Source organism: Syngnathus leptorhynchus, chromosome 4 (genome assembly GCF_054491065.1).
Source record: "Syngnathus leptorhynchus isolate UIUO chromosome 4, UIUO_Slep, whole genome shotgun sequence".
NCBI classification, from domain to species: domain Eukaryota; kingdom Metazoa; phylum Chordata; class Actinopteri; order Syngnathiformes; family Syngnathidae; genus Syngnathus; species Syngnathus leptorhynchus.
In genome coordinates this window covers 11,910,497-11,936,145 of record NC_141198.1, presented here as the reverse complement: position 1 = coordinate 11,936,145, position 25,649 = coordinate 11,910,497, and the positions used below count along the sequence as shown (strand labels likewise).

The 25,649-nt window shown below is 40.9% G+C and overlaps 1 protein-coding gene across 1 annotated transcript; it reads right to left on the bottom strand.

The window, feature by feature from the left end:
* Positions 1 to 267: 267 nt before the first annotated feature.
* Positions 268 to 25,649, bottom strand: frmd3 (FERM domain containing 3). The gene is made up of 15 exons (XM_085908966.1): positions 25,539 to 25,649; positions 18,563 to 18,667; positions 18,196 to 18,238; positions 16,801 to 16,879; positions 15,646 to 15,743; positions 14,257 to 14,380; positions 12,659 to 12,746; positions 12,422 to 12,510; positions 11,822 to 11,885; positions 9,404 to 9,492; positions 8,860 to 8,934; positions 8,713 to 8,781; positions 8,320 to 8,444; positions 4,527 to 4,755; positions 268 to 4,344 (listed from the first exon to the last, which is right to left on the bottom strand). The coding sequence occupies exons 1-15, from the start codon at positions 25,647 to 25,649 to the stop codon at positions 3,876 to 3,878; spliced, it is 1,857 nt and encodes a 618-aa protein (XP_085765092.1). The 3' UTR covers positions 268 to 3,875.

The window sequence follows — 25,649 nt, the reverse complement described above, 5'->3', positions numbered from 1 at the left end:
CCTTCTAAAATATATGCAGCACGATGCTGAAGCAGATAAAGCTGAAAAATATGACTCTAATTTGATCATTTTGACTTGTTTATAAAAGAGAATTTGTGGGGAGCAAACCTTTTGGGCCTAAAGGCAAATGAATTACATGTGGCATCTTCCAATTTTGCAACACTCACTTTGACTTTTCCTTGGCAACTAGGGCCATTGTGTCCATGGCGCCGCAAATAACTTGTAATGCTCCAATTTCAGGACTCAGCACATGTTACATTAGGGAGCTTTATTGTGGCAGTATCAACATATAGAAATCGACACGTAGTTTCTTCTGAATGACATACAAACATTCAAATGTTTCACGTCACAAAGTTCGTAAGGCTTGGTTGTCCCAGAGGAGTGGTGAAGGGGTAAGTACAGTGGATGTTTCCGTTCAAAATAAAATCTCCCAGAGTCGTTTCAGAGAATAAAAGAATAAAATCAATATGAAGAAAAATCAGCTACTACTGCACATGCTCACACAATTCCTAAATGCCACCTTTCAACATAATCCCCATGCCCAATCCTTGGCAAAGACCTGAGTTCAAATCGAATACATTTCACACTTTATTATGTATAATTGTACACACTTTAATGTAATTATGTAAATAGCCATAATCCAGAATACCTGTCCTTGGACATGACATCTAGTGTGTGTCTAATTGCTGTATTTTTTTCTTTTTTATATATATATTTTCTATATAATTACGATGCAACAAAAATGAAACTTCCTGTTACCGTAATGCTCTAAAGTGACACAGCTCAAAAAGAGCTAAAAAGAGCGACAATTCCCTTTGTTGTTATGGTAAATGCTAAGCTACAAGCTAAGCTAATGCTACATCATGTGTCTCTGAAACTTTTCTCAAAGTTAAATCTCAAAGCGTGCAACGATTCATGTTAAAACTTGCAGGAACATGGTATTAGCAAACTGTGCATTGTTAACCATACATTTGTCTCACATTACATTGCGTTTATTCTCAATCATATTCTCAATTGGCTAATAAGTCACGTTTGTTTCAAAATGAGTGGGGAACACCACGTTAGGTAACATGCTACCATACTCCATTAGTTTCGAGTTTTGTTTTCGAGTCTTCTTTGTAATTTTGCACTTTTTAAGTAAGACATTTTTAATAGAATCATTAAGTGAGCAAATTTTAGGTTCTCAGCAAATGCTAACTCATCTTTGCCCTTTTTGGTCAAAACAAATAATGTCTCATGCATTCTAATGATGGGCAAGACAGCCAAGCCTACAAGACAGGAAAAAGCAACACATTCCATATTTTTTTCAGTTGTTTTTTTTGCCACATTGATCAACATCATATTTACAAAAGGAGGACATGCAGGTTTTCAGATTCTTCCAAAGTGACTCAAGTGAGTGAATTAGTACGGAAATGAAGAGCTGTACATCTATGAATCCTTTCGCAAAACCACCTTGGGATTCCAAAATATTGATGTCAGCAATAAATATGACAATAATGCTGTTGTCATAGTGATTTGGCCCTTTTCTTGGTTTTTAGTAGGAAAAATAAATGCTTTGTCGCTGCATATTTTCTACGTGTGTTGGATCGGACCCACACGCGTTATGTATGCATATTCATATGAGGCAGAAAACATCTGTATGGACTGTGAAAGGAGTGCCTGTGTAGATTCATTGAATGCCTTTGCAAAAATGAACGTTGTAGTGCAACAGCTACACTCTTGCTCAAAATAAATACGCATCTTGTTATATACAGTACTGTACAAAAGTATTAGCATTCTGGTGAATATCTAGAGCAGGACCTTAGGAATTAGATGCTGGATTAATAATTGAGAGATAAAATGAATTGTTTCAAGAGAATTAAGTCGAAATAGAATCCACTGCTGCGCTTCCAGTTCACGTTCAACTCAGGTTATTATAGAAAACAAAAGCTAGCGAAATAATAAAAAATGAAATCGAAAGAACAAATGCCAGATGAGTGGAGGCGGGAGAATGAAGGGGGGGGGGGGCAACCTTGCTAATAAAGGGACAGTTGACCCAGTGTAAGTGTGCCTGGTAAATGCAATCAACAGGAGCTGCTTATGCCATTTCCTGAGAAGTTGATCATAATAACTGACTGGACAGTCCGAATGGTAGCTGACAAGAGCTCCATGTTTTTTTTTGGTTTTGATTTTGTTTGGATGGAAAGAATTTGAAAGACGACCACTTTGGGAGACAGGATGCTCAGTAGGTTTGGACACAGTGTTGTGGAAAAGAGCTACAGGCAAAAAATAAAACGTCCTCTACGACACACATCACAGGAAACGTACGACACTGGCATGACACACACCTTCACTTGACCTCGTCCGTCTCTTCTCTCTAAATCTTCTGTCAAAAAAACTCAACATCCTGCTTTTGCATTCTTTTTTGCTGCACCCCAACACGCCATACACATAACATGAAGACATGATCTGCTACATAAGCGCAAACTAAACATAGCCTCTCCTGTTACAGAAATGACATCATGCGGTCTGACAGAGACTTGACGTCAATTTGTGCTGTAGGAGTTGTAAAAAAAACACCCCCGCCCCCCAAAAACTTGCGGGAATTTGCTTCTTTTTTTTTTTTCTTTTCTTCTTTTGTAAACGGTTACATTTTTTTTTTTCCCAAAATAAGATCAAAGTCGATCCTCTGACTTAAAAATTCCTGAAAGATCCGCATTACGTAAAAATGTACAAAAGCTTAAAAACAACTTCTGTACCAATGTGGCTTCTTTTGTTTGTTTCCTCAACTTAGGAGATTGCGGTAACTTTTAGCGCGACTGCTGATCACTCTCCTGTGATTGACATGCTTGGGGATCAATTGGGGCAATCATTGAACAAGATTTATCAAACATCAAATCAAGTCAAGACAAAAGGCTTTGCCTTCACTTGTCAGCATCTTGATTTTTTTTTTCCTCCTCCTTTTTGTGCCTCTCTGCCTTTTGCCAGCACTTTTTGTCCTCTTCTATTCTTGGCCACAAAGATCAATCTTAACAAGTGATCGCATCTTACGATTTTCAAAACTCAAGGATGCAACAACAGTTAAGACTGGGTATAGGATTGAATGACATGTTAAGACTACGGACACCCAGACATGACAGGGATTGGGGGTGGAATTAACATATAACCCACACAGAAAATTCCAGTTTGGGTTGGGGGGGCCACAAATTAAGTATAACGTGCAAAATACTCATTTGTGCCCAAAATGTTACTTTATTGGCCTCAAACATGAATTTATGGCCACAAAACGGGCGTAATTTGTGTCCAAGACACACATTTATGATATTAGTTTATTCCTTGAACAGTTTGACTCGCAAATGGAACGCACCTTCTATTATAGAAAGTGTAAAGTACAAACAGCTTTGGAAGGGTGATGTATTCCAAAACTAGTAACTAGTTACTAGTTACTTATTAAAAAATAATGTCAATATGTTCATAATCCAAGTGGCATAGTATTAAAGTATTTGAATTGAATTAATTTAATTTTACTCTTGGAGTAATAAACAAAACAATTATAAATTCAATACAACCAGTTGTTCACCATGCTTTGCTAGCCTTAAAATGTTTTTTAATATTTTCCAAGGGGAAGGTAAAAAGTGAATTTGGCTTTAATTTGTGCGAACATCACACTCAAAAAGGCCATTTTGCCTAATTTGTGACTGCAATTCTTTTTTTGTTGTTGCATGTTCTACTTAAATTGTGGCCACAAATTAATATGTTCTATGTACCTTACGTGTTTTTTCTTCTTCCCCATTTCATGTCTGAGGATCCATATAAGACAGACCTTTGGGCATCTGTTTTTTTTCCCTGAAGTGATGCCTTCCCTCATATGGTCCAAGAGCTTTTCCATCCTACGTTTAGTCTGACCACAGGTTCTCCATTGCCATGCTGACCTTGCACACGATCCAGCGGCGAAGTGGGCAGTAGTACTCATAGTGGAACTGCTCAAACTCTGGCGTCTGGCGGATCTCGTGCAGGAAGGACACGTCCAGGTCGGACTCCAGCAACAGCAGCAGAGTGGGCACGGTGACCATCAGGACGCCTGTGAGCACGGCGATAAGTCGCGCCACGCTCAGTATGCACGCGTTGAGCCGGGTGTTGGATGACAGCAGGCTAAGGACCCCGCCGCCGCCCCTTCTGGCTGCCAGTCGTGTGCGCTCGAAGGCCCGGTCGCGTTCCCTCTCGGCCTCCAGCTGCGCCTGGATATCGGGGTCGGCGTGGAGCTCCCTCAGAAGCCTGGCAGGGCTCTGGACAGGTGACGAGAAGAGTAGATCCACGCCTCCTTGGCTGTCGTCCACCGGGGTGGGAAGCATGCTGGCGCAAGGGCTAAGCAGGAACATGAAGAAACACATTTAGGAAAGAAACTGTCTGAAAGACAAGACAATACAATTGGAGGTCTCTGACTGCAAGTGTAAGTCAAGGTGTACCTAATGTATCACCCCAAATTAGCTAAAATGGGATCCACTTGCACCCCTTAATCAAGTTGGTGCATATATGGGCCAGCAAACCTGTAGACAAGCTCAGAGATGGTCCGTTCTCCATCAGCCTCGTCATCCTCATCAATTTCACTTCTTGCTTTGGGGATCTGAGGTCGGATACTAATAGTCTCCATGGCGGGGCGGGGAGGCGGCAGGTCTGACGCACAGTTCGCTCCATCTGTGCTTGGTTGATGGTCTACGGGAACGGCTGAAGGTGTGACGGGAGGCAACGTGGCCGAGTCCTTTAGAGCAACAAAGCCTGCTGGGTGACACAAATACATTGTGGATTGTACATGAGATGATCATCTTTTACTTGCTTTTGTCTTCATGAGAGCATTTAGAATCTATCCCAGCCATCCCTCATTATTCTTATGATGATGATGATTATTATTAACTGTAAATCAAACATGAATGCATCATTTCCCTGACAGTACTCCCCACAAGATGGCGCTCACATGCTAATAAAACACATCTGACAACAGTGCACCAAAAGTTACCATAAAAAAAAGAAAAGAAGAAAAACACCACTCGTCCACATACATTGTGACAGTGAATGTCCTTTCTGTCATATTTTGACCTCCAGACAAAAAGCCTGCAGGTTCCTCTTTTGTCCATGTGTGTGCATACAGTCTATGAAGGCAGAGATAAACTCTGGATAAGCAAAGTGTCAATAAACTGAGTTAACCAACACGGGACATTAGTGCACCAAGAACCACGCTCCAATTTGATGCACCCAAGACAGCTGTATATATTTTTACACACACACAGTACTGTATTTCCACCTACAGAAGGGATGTTCAACTACAATCCAAGAGAACCGCTATCCTGTACGTTTGAGATGTTTCTCTTCTCCAACACACCCAATTCCACCTGGGCTTGTTCAAGTGATATATTTCCTACGTTTGTCATTCCTGTTAAAATGATTCCAAGCAAAACCTCCTACACGGGAAGACGTATATAAACTGAATCTCACTTATGTGACCAAGCTCTTTCCTCTTTAAGGCAGTTTTGCCCATATTCTTTCCTATCGATAATTGACAAACTCCGAGACAGGCAGTTAGCGCCACAGGTTTGGTGCTCAATCCGACTCACTCACCACAATGACTCATTGACACCACTTGTGTTGTGACTCCAGAGACAGGCTAATATTGTCCCCTTCAAATTTCAGTCTGTAGTAGTCGATTATTATTAATAGCTATACGAGTCAGGCGTCACTTCCACGCATGCTTCAATTTGCATCAATAGCATTGTTAGCTAATGAATACAATAGCTACTTTAAAACGTACACACACCTCGTGCAAGAAGACTCGTTCCTATTCACACACACATTTAACTGTATATAGTGCATGCCACCAGAGAGGGTGAGAATGATGGAGTGCATTTACACTTAGCGCCAACTGGTTGTCACAACAAACCAGACACCCTTTCAGCGACACATGCAGAGTACAGTAACTAGGTACGCTTGCACAATATAATGAGATGCAATGGAAGGGCTGTGAAAATCCAAGCACATAAATGGACCAATGGCAACGAATGAGATGCAAACTGGTAACTCAAATGTCCTTATAAAGGAAATGCAATCCCATGGCTGGCTGGCATTGCTACAAAAATCATGTTGATTGCGCTCAACCTTTCAAGGTTCCATTGTACTGCTCCATAGACGCCCTTATGTATCTTACTTGGCTCCAGTATGTTCCTTTGCATTCCGGCACTGATCCCAGCAACTTGTCCCCCGTGCCCCACCAGCCGCACATACACATCCCGCGCGGTGTGGTTGGCGATGCGTAGATGGAGGCTGCGCTGGGTGGTGATCTTCACTTGGCACCTCAAGGCCTGCGCCACAACCACCGATGATGATGACGCCGGGTCCTCTGAGGCCTGCGTTGGGTAGAAAACTTCCAGGGGCCCAGCTTCTCCCTCCTGCATTTCCTTGGCCTCTGTCTGCTCTGGCGGCAAGCTAGAAGCGTTATCGTGGTCGGCCGGCTCGGCCCCTTCCGACTCCAAACTGATTTGATCAGTGCCGTTCCGGTGCTCAAGAACCTCCATCATTGAGTCTGGAAGACAAACCTCAGACCCAACTGTCCACTGCGATGCCCCTACTTCATAGACAGGGTTTGGCATTAGAACACACACACACACACACACACACACACACACACACACACACACACACACACACACACACACACACACACACACACACACACACACACACACACACACACACACACACACACACACACACACACACACACACACACACACACACACACACACACACACACACACACACACACGCCTCGATGTGCACACTCAAGAGACAGTGTGACAGACCAGATACATTCTCTCTCTCTCTCGCTCTCTGTGATCCACAAACGGCCGGCCTCGTATGAATGTCAACCATCTTAACAAAGACTGCGCAGGCATTAGAGGCAGATCAACCAAAGCTCCATGATCTAAATATAACCAAGGTGGTCCTGGTGTGAGAGGGGCAACTAATCTAACAGTGATTACAGAGAGGCAGGCCTGACCCTGAATGGGATGGGGATCATTTTCCTTTTCCTCTCTTCAAGTCGATCCGCATGAAGGTCTTTCCCAACATTAGCTGGGCCCCCTGAAAAGTCCCCTAGAGTCCTTAGTAATAGAAATTGATTCCAACAGTACCCCTTTTGTTGTGGTCAGGCACCTTGTCAATGGGGTGGAACCCTCAAAGGTTCAAATTTTGAGGGGGGAGTTTCCCAGTTTCTCAAGATCTGGGTATTTGGTACGGTAGATTGCAGGCTCAAGTCTCAATGTGAATGAAAATCCTGTCATGAGACAACTGCTTGTGGATGGAGTGAAACTCTTAGAAGGTTTGGATTTTACAGGCTACAGTTGGCCAATCTTTAAAAACCTGAGCTTCGGATCGTTGGACTGCAGATCTCCTGCAAATGGAAGTTGGTGCTGGTTGCTTGTTACTTTGTACTCTAGTTTCTAAATATTTTCTGTCTTTCAGGACTGTTAGTTGTGGAGACTTTACCCAAAGAGACAGAAAGTGATAACGACTGTACTCCTACCGATGACTGTGTTGTAAAGTAGTGCAGTAGTTTGCTTTGCAAAACAGGACATGGCAGGACTGCATTCCAATCCCCATAAGAACATCCATAAGTGATAGCGTCGTGCCACGGTGAGTAGCGACAGGCTGTACAAACACAACGAGGTTGACACTGATGCCGGGTCAGCTTCCTGTTTCTCTTCTAATGTCGGAGATTAGAGCTCTGAATATAGACGGTGACTTTAGCCGTCGAGGACACTTTATCCAAATGTCCTTGCAGTCGGTTGTTGACGCTTCCAAGGTGAAGTTGTGATGGAAACGGAGATTGAGGATCCATCACATCCACGCCGTGTCAACTAAATCTTCCTATCGTCTTACCCTTTGCTCTTCATACCTGAAATTTATGTCTAAATCAGATAATAGATGGCAGAAGAACAGAAGATATCAGGACAAGGATTGATAATAACCTGCAAATGAAAAGTCTTCAAAGCCGACACCTTTTATGAGCAGTATCAATCTGGACTGAATTTCATGCTCAGTCTGAGGGATCTCAAAACGTACACATTCAAAATGTTAACTTGCCTACATGTATACTCAGAGACAAGTGCACATACACAGACATGGCGGCACCCTCGGGGAGGCTCATGGGAAGGGTATTTTTAGCAGACTGCAATTGCCGTCTCCAGGGAGACCGGACTGATGGAGGGATGTGAGCGTCAGCTGCTCAATTAGCCTCACATATGACCTTCCTACATTTGGTGCACGACAAGGAACACAGCATCCACCTACCGTTTTCCACCGTCGTCTCGTCGTATTCGTTGGTCGAGGGCAAAGCTGGTACCAGAGGTTCCATGTTCATGATGAGGTTCTTATGACTCAATGAGCTAAAGCTTCGACTCTGACCAAACTGGACTCTGAAAAGACAAACGTCAACAATGATGGCCGATCAAGGGTTTGGTAGAATTTGGAAACAAAACAGGTAACATGATGATTTAAAAAAAAACAGGTCTTTTTTGTTGCTACTTTCTACAAAATTAGCGCCAAGGTATACGGCAATGCGATGGTCTGCTTGCATTAGGGCCAATTGGAAAAGTGATTCAGTATATCGAGCAGGTTGGTTCAATTTTTCTTTCTTCAATTCCTACGCGGTTGTTTGTTTTGAACAATGGCGATCGACCTTACCTGCGCACCTCAGGTGGATCTCTCTGGATTTTAGAGCTGGCTTCTATCACCTCCTTGGCTACTCTTCCACTGCAAAATAAAAAAAACAGTTCAGCAAACCCAGACAGTGGCATTGTATTGCTAAAAAAACAATAACATGTATGTCACCTGTATCTAAACCTGCTGCCTTTGAAGAAAATGTTGCTACTTGACACCGTCTTTATCTGACTTGACTTTGCGCACCTATTAGAAAAAGGGTGGCAGGACAAAAAAATAAAAATAGGGGCATCATTACAAACCATCTGTTGCACACACACTCAGCAAAAACATGAGCGACCAATGTGTAATTTGTATGACTGATAAGTGACGGCTATTAGTCGCCGGCTCAGTATGAATCAAAGTAATAATGTACGGAGCTTTTATAAATTGATATTGAAAAGATAATTGGCTTGTCTGATATTTGAGATGACATTAGTCGGTCTCGCTTCCTTCGAGACACTTGAGCGGCTCACATTAATAAGTCGATACGATGCATTCGAGTTGTTACTGGAAACACAGCTTCTTTGTGATGCAATATCAATCTATTGTACTCTGAATAAGGATCAGTAGCTGTTAACTTCAACTATAGGCTATAAGCTATGTTTCCATAACCAATCAGCTTTGTGTATGTGTGTGTGTGTGTGTGGGGGGGGGGGGGGGGGGGGGGACGCACTTGTAAAAGGCTTGATTCTCCACCCCACACTTCCACAAGTGCTTACACGCAGCAGGGGTTGAGGTGTGAAACGTCAGCACCAGTTTCTTCTGCACACAAAAAGCACAAAAGCAGAGGAAAGAGAAAATCACTTTGAGATGTCAATGCAGTGGACCGCACCTTTTACGCGTGGGGGAGGGAAAGGGCCCAACTGCAAATTATTTAGCTTTTTTTTTTTTTTTGGGCCCTTCCCCTGAATTTCTGCATAAACAGAGGTGGATCAAAAAGTATTTTCCATAAAAAGATAAATAAAAAAATAAAATAAAAAGTGAGAATAGGTGATTCCACGGGTGCTGAAGCGTAAATATGCGGTGGTCTACTACACATGCAAAAAAGAATGCCTGACAGCCACAATTGGAAGCATAGGCTTTTAAGTTTTATTGTTCAGCACAAAGAGGTCCTAATGGGCCTGGAAGATGGACATCTTGCTGTAAGTGCAGGTTTACAGTTGCTGTGCGCATCTGGTAATAGGAGAAAAATCAATCGATTCTGCCCAATCCGTGGGAGGACGATCGATGACGTGAGAATGACTCGGTGAAACACACTGACAGGCATGACGTGGCGTCACATTTATACATCGAAGTTGTGCCACTGACAATGAAAGAGGGCTAATTCAATTTTCTCATTTTCAACTTAAGTGCAGGAATGGAGAAAAGGCGTATTGTTCAGATGCATTCTTCAAGTCATAACATGCTATATTTATTTCAAATCAATTTAACTCTGATCCCGGCACAGTTTAATGTAATTTCAAACTCATTTTGCAACATTGCCCTTCACAAACTAATGGCAGGTGACATGGCATCTTGAGAATTGCAAAATAAAACAAGTGAGTTTTCAGTGAAAAGTTCGTGATAGGTCAAAGGAAAACACAACCAGAATATGTGGGAGATCACTGGACACACACAAAGGACAATGTAACAAGCAGACAATAAACATAAACACAGTTCCTCTTAATGTAACATGAAGGGCCTGTGTGACTGGATGTGTGCAATGTGATGCCGGTGCTTTAGGGGAGATCATATCGGGAAGATTAGAGTCCAAGAGTGATTTGCTGTGCCCCCCCCCCCCCCCACCTCCTCGTGTACTCACCAGTGATGACTATGTTTACAAACGGAGAGAAGAGACAGAAACACAAAGATAAAACTAAGCGGCCGTCATCACATTGGATTAGCACAGATCTAGCACTTGGCTGGCCGGCCAACACATTGGAGACCAAACCCGGCTTTTGACTTCACCATGAAGCACCCAATCAGCGATGCGACTTAGCGATAATGCACCCAATCATCAGCGATGTGAGTCAGTCTCCAATGTCAAACACAATCAGCTGCAAAATGAAGAGGCAGTATGCACAAATGGGAGTGAGGCATCAAAGATGCAACACCCAGATGTTCATGAAAAGTGCACCCAAACACAAGACTGGTTTTTAAAATCACATGAAGGAAGAAATTTAGTAAGGCAACTCCACTCGTTGAGATGAAAAATCTACAATTCTCCAATTATCAACCACGGCAAAAATATTGGGACCAAAATAAAAACATATTGGAGGAAAAACATGCAAAATCTAAAAAGTTGAAGAAAACTAAATAAATACACACATTTTACGACCAATACCAGAAAAAAAGGATTAGGAGAAAATATAATACAAACATATTTTGACAAAAGAAAAAAATATATATATAAAATGTTAGAATAAAACCTAAATAAACAACAGAAAAAAAACAACAGTGTCAACTGTCAACCATTACAAAAAATACAGTAAAATATACATGTTTTGAATAGGACAACCTTTAGAACCAAATACAAAAACACTAAACCAAATTTCAGAAAGTAGGGAACAAAATTCAAATCCAATAACAAATATCACAATCTAGGCTGTTCTCTCTGTGATTTGTAGCAACGTAAAATTTGATCTCTAAAAGTTAGATTACCTGTTCTGAAATTTGATCACAGCGTATTAAACTATAAACCGTTTCATCCTTGTTCATTAGGGAGCCCTATCAGACAATCCCAATTGAAATTAGCACAAGAATGAGCAACAAACGTGTTTTAATCACTTTGAATGTTCAGTGTGTATTTTGCTTTGTAAAGTGTCTCATGTTTGGGTAACATTTGGTCACATGATGGGAGTGAGGAGGTTAACACACCCACCATCGTGTTACAGTGAATCCTGCCTGTTAAGGAGATCTGAAACAGTAACACACAAATATACAGTTTGTGTGTGTTGGGAAATAAACAGTGGAGTTGTGTCGAAGGTTATCAAAGGGAAAGGTCGCATGGATTCACAAGGACTGTATCAATAAGAGAAGTGTAAACACTGCCATGAAGTTTCCTTTTTCATCTTGACACATGAAAGGAGAAGGAAGAGGTCGACGAACTCACCTCTTTTTGAATGCCGATGACGTAAAATGTTTTCCCTTCAAACTTGAGCTTACTGACGTCGGCCCTGGACAAAGCAGAGAAGCACAAAACATGAAAATGTGCAAAGCCAGATTTGATTGGTCATTTTTGTACTTTTTTTCCTGATTGTTGTCATGAAGAGCAGATGCAATAAATTGGAGACTGCAAAGTATATTGTTGCGCAGAAACAGGATACATAAGACATTTCCCAGTCAGGTTTTAGGATGCTGCGTAACACAGTCAGGCCTGTTGGGAGTTTTTAATGACACTGGAGACTGTCTGTGTCATGTTTTGTTGGACCTGACGGAAGAATTTTATATAGTGGAATATGGTATTCTAATGGCTTCTGCTGCTTAGGAAACCAGGATTGGGTTTTTTTTTTGCGTTAGCCTTGGTTGCTCTGAGTTCCACACTGCCCCACTGTCGTATGGTGTTCCACAGGGATCAATTTTGGGGCCCCTACCATTTTCATTGTATCTGCAGTCCCTGGGTTCCATCCTATGAAATTAGGGCATTTCTTTCACTGCTTAATTTATTTTCTGGTTTCTGAATAATACACAAAATAAGCATATTTTTCAATACCATTTCAGAAGATGGATCCTCTTGTTTCCCTGGAAAACCACAAAACCGGTTGCTGTGAACCCCAGGAATGCTGTGGAACCAGTGAAGTCCTGTATACACACCCACACAGACAGACACAGACACACACACACACAAAGACACGCACACACACAATTATCCCCATGATTATTAAGTGACAAACACAGGATCCAGCATCATTCAGACCAGATGTATGAAACAAAAAGTCATACAAACTACCTTGCATGGGTGAGGGTCAACTCCGTACGTTTCAAGGTTGTGTGCCCTTTGGAGCATGTTGAGTTCTGCTAAGGCAACACATTGACCCCTGTGTGAAAAAGAAAAAAAGAAATGATTAAATGCACCATTTTCTGAAGAACACAGAAGAGGCCAGACATTTGGAATTGGACCTAAGATGAACATCAATGTGGGAGAACATTATGCAAATGCCCAGAACCGAGTTTCAAAGTTATGGTTAATTCTGGTCTCAACATGTTGTCTTCTGATTGCTTAAAGCTGCGCTTGGAATTTTGAGTTTCTAATCGCTACTGCCCTCTATGGATAAAAAAATCAAATCGCACACTCCTGTCTTTGCATGCATGGTTTTCTTTTTTTTCTTTTTTTTTAACCCGTCCTCAGATTAACTGAGGGTGTCTGGGGACGTGCTAGACGGAAGTCTCTTCTGAGCAGAGGCATGTAAGGTTAAGTCCAAGTTTTAATATATTGCATAGATGTGAATTATTGTTTGTCAGTATGCATCCTGACATTGACTGGCGACTGGTCGAGGATATTCCAAATCCAGCTGTGATAGGCTCCAAATGAGGATCTGCGCTATTGAAAAAAAAATCTCTTCAGCATGTTGACATTATGAGTCATACAAATGTGCTTTAGTTGTTTTTCCCAAACTTATTTTGCCGTCACAGCAAATGATAATTACTATGCACTAATTGACCTGCTCATGAGTCTCCCTCCAAGTAACCGAGTCTCAAAACATTTGTTCATATGCGGAGAACAGAAAAGGTTAATCGGAAGACCGTGTCGTTCTTTGCCGCGTGCTGTGATTAGTCATTTGGACCCAACGGTGCAGACCGAGGGCATTCTTGTCATCGTGTGCCAAAGCCATGTTGACAAATGAGGAATTCGTCTTTGATGCTTAAAAGCTCAGAGTGTGACAAACCTTGCAGGCAGCAGCTCAGCTATAAACAAACATATAAACAAACACATCCTGCAGGAGTAGGATAAGAGCATCTTGTGAACTGTGCAGGGAAATCAAGAAAAGCGGAGTTTAACAAATGGCAAGCATGCTGATCCACTTTTGGTCATGATATCAAACGTGTGACTTGAGGACAACTCTGGCAATGTCCTTGAGTAGGCCAGCAAGTTCCCAGATGTGAATCTAACTGAACATCTCTGGAGTGATCACAAAATGGCTGTGCACGCTTTGATGGTCTTTATCTCGCGTTTCCTCTTCCGGAGCATTTCAATTCAAAGGTTCCGCTGTTAAGTTATTGATTTAGTCGATTACGACCTAAAATAAAGTCCACAAGCCAGGAAGCTAGAAGTCCTTTTTGCTGTGGGGGAAATAGTGACATTTATATCCAACATTGTGTTTCAAAGCAAACTGCTGATTCCCGCACCATTTTCACATGCCTTTAATCAAATTTCACACCATCTAAAAATAGTTTCTCCCCTCCAGTCTCATCCATCCATGACACTTAAGCTGGTCTTTTTTTCTTTTTTTTTTTTTTTACGTCTTCTAGTGTTTTCCGCTATTTCCGATCAGTGCGTGAACAGATCAAACAACCAGTAAGAAAGAAGTGACACACACACATTCTCACCTCAGCTCAGTCTTGTGTATCTCCATAATTTTCCTCTCCAGTTTAAGCGACTGCTTGGGGAACAGCCTGAAGTCTCTGATATAGTCGGACGGATGCTCCTCTTGGTCGTAGTCCCCCAGCTCGGCTGAAAGGAGACAAAACGCTTGAGGTGAATACATTGCAACAATGTCAACCTCAAGGCTCGCGGGCCAGATCTGGCCTTTAAGTGGCCCAATTTCCCTTAACGTCTGTTCAAAACTAGCCATAACATGTTCAAAATCTAAATCAGGAGCAAATAATTTCATTTCATTTAAGATGATGATATTTTATTGGGATTGTTATCAAAGCTATTCCAAGAGAACAGACATTTCCTTTCCCAGTGTAAACCCAACAGTGAATTTTTATGTATGCCCAGAACAGTGAACACCATAGATTCATTTTAGCAAGACACTTGTTTTGTTTCGCCTCCAACTTTATGTGAACATTTTAACTGCCCCAGTGCACAAAGCAAGGTCCATAAAAGCATGCTTGATGATTTTGGTATGTAACAAGGCCATCAGAGAGAATATGAATCTTCTGGGTGAATGGACAAAAATTCCCCAAAGACACACTTGGATAGTTTCCCAGAAGTGCGGAAGCTCCATATTTTCTTTCACTTTCCACTCTTTCACTTTCAAAATGACCATCTGTCCCAATACTTTTGTTCATATTATGAAGCTATAATCAATCATTAGAAACTGCAAGACATTGACATAGAATATAACCAATTACACGTATTATTTTCTTGACCTTGCCTTCTAGCCTACTATCCCATACCACATTTAAAAAAATAATAATTTGACATCAATTTGTGTACTTTTAGGACATTTTATGTCATTTAAGTAGTTTGCGAAGTGAAGCACAAATATGACGGGGATTACTGTATCGCCCGATCTGTCAACACATGGAAGGTCCCAACTGTCTTAGAGCCAGCTTTAATTACAAATCAGTGCAATGATTAAATCAAAGCGTTGCCTAATTAAAACTAATCCTCAGCTCCAAAGTCATCACCCTGAAGGGGCCTGTCCTCATTACATTGTGACAGTTGGAAGGGAGAGGACTTCTGCCATCTCACACGAGCCAATCAGAGAGCACTCGACCAGACGTGTTCATTTCTAATAGAACAAATCTTGCTAATCCCGTTTCTAATCCGTGCACGCATTCCTTTCAACAATGACTTTGTGTTGAAGTGTTTTTTAGGGATGGGGCATGTCTTTTATCGTGTGATTTAAATGAAGAATTTAGTTCGATTGTATCCATGAAAAAGTCACACAGTAAAAAATACCTCCCATGTTTTTACGAAACCTATTCCAGCTGCCAAATCACACCTGTGTGAACGCATCATTGACTAGTACAATACAATGGCCTCACCCTGCACGATGCACGCGCCCAGATAAGCAGCTTCCGCAAAAGGACAGAGGAGACGGCCGTGGTAGACGTCTCTCTTCAGCTGGAGGTACAACAGGTACCTGCAGATGCAAGGAAGAAAAGAGAAGCAAAATGCATGAGCAGAAAAAGTACTGTATGCATTTTGGGTCACAAGGTTCATACTCCCCTATGTATACGACATAGGTTTCTATGTATTTGATAATTCATAAAAAAAAACAACTGTTATGTCAGGTAACTTAAAGCAATTATTCAAGAAATCTAAATAGTGTACCATTTGCATTTGTTTTCACACTTTTCCGCATTAATTAGCTGAAATCCAGAGAGCGGAATATAAAACAGTGAATGATGAAATAGGGATAAATTATCCCGCCACACATCCAATGACCTCAAATCTGGCTACTGTAAACAATATTTCCACTGCAACAATCTCATGACTGAAGTGAATGTGGTGCTGCAATTTGACATGAAAACATACACACTTGGGGTGGCGTAACCCTGGAAACGACTTGAAATTTTAATGGCAGGCGGCGTATCACGTTACTAAGGAAATCAAAAATGACAGTGGCGCTGCAGCTAGGGGATGTGTTTGTTGCCACGGTTACTAAGGCGGGGCCGGCGCTAACTCATCCATACGAATTAGACCAAGCATGGAGGAAGCACTAGTATAAATTTGTTCTGGCTTGTTTTGCATTTTGCTACATTTCCAGCACCATTTTTCCATGATCACTCAACCTACACAATGGACACTTGGAAATACATTTGTCTTAGACTATCAGTGTTTTTGATACTAAGATTTACTGCAATGACTTAACTACTGTATTAGCAGAGGTTAGTGACAGACAGCTTAAGATCAGGGGATGCTTTGACAATAATTGTCAACTTGTTTTGTATATCTGAAGCCCTTTGAGACTGCTTGTGATTTAGGGCTGTATAAATAAACTTGACTTAACGGCAGATTCCATCCAGGGGACAAATAACGTCATTGGAACAGAAATCTGTTGTAAATCAAGACCCCCCCAGTACTTAATTACACATCGCTCCTGTTCATTCCTGGTTAGATTTCTCGTATTTCCCCAGTTACCATGGCACCAATCACCAAGTAGAGCAGATATTGTGTAAAAGGGTCGGTCCTTGTACCTTGTGAGCTCTTCTTTGATCTTCATTGGCTCGTGTGGATAAAATTTAACTCTGAAGCACATGGTGAAGGGCTGCAGAGCTGTGGAGACACACAAGACACGCACGTGCACAGACATAAACAAATTGTGAACGTTTCCTTGCTTCTCTGGGCATCTTACACATTTCTGTCTTTGAAAATATTGACACAATGAGTTATACGTACTGTTTTCTGTTTCATTGTGACTACCCAAGCATTTGTAAAGCTGCTACATACAATATTCCATCTTCCGGGCAACACTAGCTACAAATAATACAACAACATAAAATGTGTGGTAATGACTCTACGTAACTTCTAACAATCCACAGTTGTTTTAAATGGGACCATCACGATTTTTAAAAAGGTGATCTTCAATCACTGAAGGGGAAAAAAAGAAGAAGCCACACATAATACATAATAGATGTTCAGGATTACGAAAGCCCAAAAAAACACGAGCATTAAGATGTTTTTTTTAAACAGAGTTGGCACACGTATGCAAATGTGACGTCAATGTCCTAAATAAAAATACGTCACATGTTCTAATTTAGGTGACAACTCCGCCACAGGGAGATGACACGTCAGGACGACTCAGCGCCTCTATTTCTTTCCCTCTTTTTTCTTCTTCTTTTTCAGACCCTTCTTCCTTTCGCCACATTATCCATCAGCGTTTTACATTTCCTCTGCCTCTATCTCGATCTCCCGCGCTAATTCCCAGGCGCATGTTCCACCGCTAATAGGCCTGCTCCGTTATCAGTTTATAGCAGAAGAGGAACAACATCCCGGCCATTAGAAAACACAGAGAAGATGGGAAGGAAGAGAGAGGACAGACAGGAAAGAGGGTTCTTCCTCACGCAGCAGCCCGAGGGGTTTATTTACTCAACTGCAGATGGAGGAGGCATCTGTTTAAAGGGGAGCATGTGTTGTGAGGGGACATTTATTTTTTAGTGTAATATTTATTTTTAGAGCCAGTTTAACAATACAGCAAGTGTTAGTGACATAATGGTGTATAACGATATATGTCAAGTGAAGGGTATGCATTTACTATGTGGGAGGTCTTTATTTTTCTACATTCTACAAATAAAATAGACAGGCATTTTGTCAAAATATGTAGTTACATATTAAGGATGCCAAAATAATATAATAAAAAAAAAAAACTATTTTCAGATTTTCAAATTCAAACTAAATCTAAAGAATAATAGAGTACAAATGAATATAAAGCAAACAAAACATAAATATGTATTTTCCAAATACAAAAAAAAAAGGATGAAAACATCTTTTTTGGATGACTACATTTTATATCCGTATATGTACCCTGAGATGTTAATCACATTCATCCATTCCTGTAAATCCATACAAATAACACAAAAAGGTGCACTTACATTTCATCTGCCGAACCACACCTTTATTCGGCTCCAGCCAGTGCTAAAAAAAAAAAGTTAAATATTAATCATTACCCACTGTTGAATATTACACACTCACAAACTCATCATTAACATTAAAAACATCTTAAAGCTCTCCAGGGTTGACAAGAAATATTACCTTCACAGCTGTTTATCATCACAAGGGCATAATTTTAGGCAATGATGAATAGCGCTCGGCAATGCTGACACTTTTGGATGCATTAAAGGAGAACACTTTATATTTATGAAAGCGTCTTCGTATACTTTTCGGTTTAAAAAATGCTCATGCGCATGCACGCTGCATTCCTATTTGAAAAGGCTGATGATCAGCGAGTATGATGTTTACCCTCTGTTTCTCTGGATCCACATAGCGAATACCAAAGTAATCCTTCTCGAGGAGGTTGTAGTGATTACACACATGGTCGAACAGGAACTGGCCTTTGGTGTCTCTCTAGAAAAAAAATAAACAGTAGAAACAAATATTATATAAATGTATTGACTTTTTTTACCCTTTACATTTTCAACACTGCACAGCAGTCTTAATATGAAATATATATGGCATGCTTTAGCCCCCCCATGGATCAATTGTATATTTTCATTTTATATTAAGAAAATAAACTTGTATTTATTTATTTATTTATTTATTTATTTATTGCTTCAATTGTGTGTTTTGGATTAAATTGCTTGTACTGTAGATGGCAGACATTCATCATGGGTGGCGTTAACCGTCAGGGGTGAGCGTGATGGTCGTATTTAACAACTCTCACAGGGTCTGGCTGTGTGACTTTCAAGACTGGCGCTGACTCCCTAAATAGAAGTTTGTTTTGGCTCTATATCCAAACGCTTGCTATCAAAGCTGACAAATCCCATAAAATCCACCTGCCTTCCTTTGCTCTGCTGCTTTGTAATCCCAGCCAACAATTCCCTGTTAGCTTCAACCCTGCCACGCAGTTGTATGATTGTAAATATCATGACAACAGCAAGAAAAACATCAGCAGCTTTGCGGTGGTGATACATCTGCTGAGGTAAAGTAGTGCCAGGAAATACAGGCCGGATGTTCAGTCCATAAAGCCGATGCAGACACACAGAGAGCGATCAATAAACTCTCTGCTCCTCAGTCAATATCTACTCATCATGGACAGTGCACACGCAAACACATATAGAGTCAGGGGGAAAAGTAGCACATAGCACCAGACAGCACAAATAAGTGCTAGCTGCGAAATGCAGGTGAGCAATAAAGAAAAGTGAGGAAAAGAGTGATAAGATAACCAGATCAGTGATGAATGGCCTGCATTAGACAGTATGTTTTAAAAAAAAGAAGCTTGAATCCATTTTATGCAGCGCTTATAGGGCCAAAGGTCAGATGGAGAATATCTTCGCTGACTGTGTGCGATTTGCGAGGTGTAATGTCAAGCTCTGGAATTTGGCAGCTTCAAACTGTAATGCCCGCTTCAATTTCACGCATGGCTCAATGAGAGTTTTTCATGTATCCTGTTATAATATATTTAACACACTTTCAAGCCCTCTATCCAAGTAAAACATGGATAATATTAAGTCAAAATTGTCATGTAATACATTTAGGAGGTGATTAGAATGGAAATTATGAGTGATCCAAATGTTTTTTTTTTTTTACACAGGAGCGTGAGACATCGTTTTTTATCAAATTTGCCAATAACAGGCCTGAGTCTGCCATTTTGTCCCCACGTGTCCCCTGTCAAGTCCTATACAGCAATCAGCGTAGCGAGCGTGTCCTCTAACTGCTCAATAACCTGCTGATGGAGGTTGAATTTGTGCTCAGTTAAGCAGGACTGATTGATTTGAGTCCTCCGGGCATGCGCTGAGATTTACTCGCTCGCCGGGACACGCACTCACAAAACAAAAACACGTCAAAACAAAACAAAAACACACGCACGGTTCCAGTACTCGTTTTGTATTGGCACTGCAGGAGATCTTTGTAAGCGGTGATTTCCACACAATTGTATTTATCATTGCAAATGTTTTATCATTTTTGATTTATGACAAATAATTAACAACAAATGATTATTTGATCCTTTTATACAGCTCTGGAATGAGAGTGTGGACCCCGCCTACACCCCCCCCCAGTGACAAAAGTGTTTGGGAGTCAGCCGTGAAATCGGAAAAGAGAGCAAATGAGAGCACACAAACGCTGGAAGGGAAGGCCGCAGACGGATCATGGAGTCACACTCCTTCTCGTCCCTGGGGCGGAAACTTGAGGACAGACAACAGAGGCAGAGTGAGAGGCCAAACACATCGAGAAGATTGAGACGGCGCTAAATAAAGACTCGCACAGGAAGAAGGAGTTTAGGAGTCTATGTCGTGTCCAACAAGAGCCAAATCCATTTTTTATATCGTCAAAGGCCTGGATATTAAAAATTAACCCGCTCGGTTTCTACATCAGCCTCACTTAATGATGGCAAAGTGGCCTTCACATACACACACTTGAGTTTGAGTGTGTGTGTGTGTGTTGTGCATGCCCGACAAGCTTTGTGCAACCAGCCACGTCCAGACGTCAAGTGATATAAAATAAAAGCACTTATGCCATCAAGTATTCATTCCAGTGTCCGTCCTAAATCTGAAAAAAAAACTCACAAAACATCAAATATTAATGGGGGAACATGACCTCCGCCCGCATTGCATTTGCAATACAAAGTCGCTTAATGATGTTATTGGACAAGCACTGACTATGGTAATAAGAAACTACTGGATTTAATTCAGCTATATAGCAAATTGATCCAGCGCAAAGTGACGCAGGGCAAAACTCATTTGAGCCACCCACCGTTTTATGGAACTTAAAGGTACCCCTCGCATTATGGGTAGTTATTTATCTGGCAGTTCAAGCTCTTATTTTCTTTCAAGAAGAATATCTGGCAGCATTGATTTGAGTTTGTCAAGCCTAAGTGGGTCACTCGCTGGGGTTTGGACCATTTGAAAAGATTAGAGTCCAGCCGAGGATGTAGGATGCAAATCATTCTCTGAGGCCACGCTCTGAAGAATGCTGAAACCAAGTTGAGGATTTCACACTGCAAGGCGCTAGCCTGATATTATAGGATGTATCAAAATTGAGGCTAGGCTTCCAAATGACCGATGATTACCCTTCAAAAAAAAAAATAGGGAGATGATCCCTCTGTTCATTCTTATGGCTTCTATTCTTTTGGGAAGCTAATACTAATTCATGGTGTCAAATTGATTATTAGAAAATCCTCGTACAATGAGGTCAAAATAGCTTACTGTTGTGTCAACAATGGAGCAGATTAAGTGTTGCTTATTCTGTTTTTTTTACAAGCTGCTCACAGAGTTGTTGGTCATTAAAAAGCACTCCCTTAAAAAAAAAAAAAAAAAAAAAAAAAATGGGCGTGCGCAATGGCGTTCCTTGCCACATAGCTTAAAGAATCAACTCCATCTGTTGGCCAATCAGATGACAGTGATGTCACGGGCCTCCTCTGCCTTCATTCTAGAACCTGGAGGTTCTGATGAATGGTTTCATTCTAACCTGGGGGCCAAAAGAAAACCATCTTCATTTTTGCCCTTTTTTTCCGGGAGGTTGGGTGTTCATCACATACATTGACTGTGCCGCGACCTTGTCCCTTGTATGGGAGAGGCAAATTACCTCATCATCACTTGGAATAAAAGAGGCAGGCATGCACGCACGCACACACACAGTGAGGTGTTCAAATGCATGCACGCTGAGAGTGAGTTCATGGCTGGGCACACCAGCTAATAAGCTTGGACTTAGAGCCGTAAATTATACGTTTATGGGGCAGGACTAGTTCCTATTCTAATGCAGAGCCATCCATCCCGCTTGCACTGCTGGTTATCTCGCACACACACACATACACACACTCTGAGAGCAGTGTGATTGAGATTGTAACAGCATTGCTACTATTGTGAGTGTCTCTCTTATCTTCACACCACAGCAGGTTTGTGGAAGACAGAAAAATCCATGAAAAATCCACAGGGAAAAAAAAAAACCTTAGAGTGCGTATGTAATCGTGCATGTGTGTGTTGTTTATGTAATTTGAAATAATTATGTCATAATAAAAGAATGGACAGGATAGTTGTTACGGCCATTGTGTGATAGACAGGCGACATTTTCCACCTTTTGTATTAATAGCAAATTTTCTGACTTTAGGGGTTATATGTGAAACATTTTTCAGATTTTTTTTTTTGGTTTCTTTTCCCATTGCTATTCAAACTGATCTAAAACGGTATATCACACCAATATTGCCTTTCCAACGTTGTACTGTGTAACCCATTTCTCATACTTTTATATTGCAATGAACCTGCAAAAGTAAACCACAGAAAATAGATTATGGCTCTTGATTTGATGAGCATCAAAGTCGGCGGGCGAACGGGACGAGAATAGAACCAGTCTAGCTATTTTTAACTTTCCTCAAACAATTCAGAGAACTGCGTTGCTGCTGCATATGCTATTTTAACAACAACCTCACACACACATTTCAGAAAAGGAAGTGGCAATTATTTTACTTTTTTACTAACTTGACAATTCTTTTCAAAAGTCCAACTATATGACCATTGACTTATATGAAATATTTTTTCCACAATTCCACTTAAAAATCCATATTTTACGTAATAGATAGATATGCTCAATTTGATTTGATTTGTTATTTTCTGTGCAGTCCACTTCTGTATGGCATCATCAACCAACCAGACTGACTCAGAATAAGCCTCAAAATTGCATTATTGCAACATCATATGATCACATCATGACAAATGCAAAAATGCTTGTGCATGCTCCAACTGGATTGCATGAAAGACTTCAGAAGATGCTCTCATAAACAAACATACATTTCAAATGTCTTCATCCAAGCCCCAGTCAGAGTAACTCACCATGCAAAAGCATCGCTGACAACTGACGGGGTGTCAGCCGCATGAGGAACACTGATCTCGCTTAATTATACATGATGTGTCACAGACACGCCAGGGGAGCGAGACAGAGAGAGCAGAAAAAAAGATAGGTAGAGCAAGAGAATGTGAGATAAGGTACAATGGGAAGAGGTCAAACAGCGGGAAGAAGAATGGAATATAGACGGGATGAAGAAGGCGAATCGTGAATCTATAAGAAGGAGTTGAGGTCAACCGGGTATTGATCTCCTCTTGTCTCTTCTGTTCTTCTGGCATGACAAGACCTGCAGTAAGTTGCATGTTGCAGCATGGAGCACACACACATGTGATTCCATACTGCTAGAAGGTAGCAAAACTTTGATATTTGACTTTTTGGTTGCCTGTATCTGAATAGTCGGGTCTCTGTAGTGCATGCCCACCCATCAGGTGTGAAATGAAATAATTTTTGGGTTGGCTTGCAAAATGCCCTTTCCTGACACAACCCTTCTTTTATTTATTTTTTCTATCTAAGCTTGGGGCTGGCAGTGGCTGGAAATTGGGACACAGCGAAAATACCCTTGGGGTATTTTGATGAAAGCATTTCACAGACATGGTACTGACTGAGCACTACGACATGGAGTGTAAAAGTGACACCACCCCTACACTTTTATTTCTCCATGTTGATAGTTTCAACAGTAAATATAACAAAAATTATATTTCCATGACACTTCAAGAAAAATGACTGACAGAAGATTTGATTTTCAGAAGTATGTGTGGAGTAACAACTCAGGCTAAATTTAGCTTCTCTCCACCATACAAAGATCTTAGTATATCAGACAAGAAGATAAGAAGTATCAGTTCAACAATACTTCCTTGACACCGATTTTTAATTTCCCATTAAGCAGCCATCTTGTCACATGGACAACTGTGTCCTTAACAGGAATTCCAGTAGACTTGGGCACTGGCAGCTCTCCAATGGTGTGTGCAACACTATTAGGAACAGTTCTTGATGTGACACAACAGAATTCCACTGCAGGCACAAAGGCATCAAAGATAGACATTAAATTACACCGAGTTTCGTTTAACCTGCTGACATCTGCATTGTGTGCCGACTGACCCACATTATGGAAAGAAAGGAGAAATTAACTCAGTGATGAGAAGTGCTGCTGCTTTTGTGAGTGACTTAGAGCAGGAGGTCATGAAATATGCACAGCCGAGCACAGAACAAGCACACGGCACACGGAGCCATTAAAAAGCACACTTTGGAAAAGAAAAGAAACGAGGAAAGAAAAGCAGTCAGCTAGAAATTTTACAAGTCCATTTCCATCGTGTCAAATGACTCTAAAGTCACATCAAACTTTTTCTTGGGCTTTTTTTGTTTGCAGGAGCAAAGGGTGTTGAGAAACAGAGGAGGAAAATGTACACAATAAGTTACGTAAAGTAAGCCGAGTAATTAGATATCTTTTTTTTTCCCCATAAATGAAAGCAGTTGCCGGGCCCTAAAGGTCACGGACATTTCTGATCAAAATACAAAAATCATTTAAAAAAAAGTAGGATTACAACACACTTCATGTCCACTTCATTAATTATATTTAAATGAGATGTGTGGTCACATCATTGACAAAGTAAAAATGCACATGAGTAAATTGTGCACTCTTATTGTGAGCAGTCTTAGACACTTGCTGTCTAATGATTTTTAATCACCACCTTGATAAGGCACATTCAAACACTTTAGTCAACCATAATTGGGAGAAATCGAACTTTTGTGGACATTGAAAGAGTGCTACGATTCATGATAACTAAAACAAAACGATTGTCTTCAGATTTTGATTTGTATATTTGTATGTTGTATACATTTTTTAATACAAATTTACCTGACGGTGATAATCAAGAGTGAGCACTTACAAGGGCACAATATTTAATACAGCTCTCTTAAACTCTCAACGAGATTGTGCACAAGTACTGAATCAAATATGAAATACGTTGTTAAAATATTGTAGATCTTTTAAATTGGAGCTTCACGAACAATTCTGCATTTTATCTAATGCTGAAATAAAGCATCATGCACATGCAGATGTTTGGACTGCTAACCCATGCATGCACTAATGATAATAAAATAATAATTATTATTATTATTATAATACTGTTTTAATAAGACTGATCACTATCAACAGCCTATCCACCACACCCATGGATCTCCAACATTGCTGTGCTTAGAAGCAACTTCCTATCTAACTTCTTTCTCCACCCATGCGTACGTATAAGCACATACACAAAAATAATTCTTCTGGCATGGGGGGATTATTTGATGTAATTATGCATTTTTGAGGTTGTGCATTGCACCAGAGACAAACAACACGTTATGTAAAACTACACTGGTACGCATTGAGCATGTGTTCAAAAGCCTGCGCTACTGTATTCCTCAATTTGCTGTATCCATTGCGATGTTGCCTCCCTACCTGGATGCTGCAGGAGATCTCCGAGTCGTCCAGCAGGCGGATGGTGCACGGGATCTCCTGGTGGTTCTCCAGGGAGCGGATGCTGGGGCTGCGGAAGCGGAGCATTTTCAT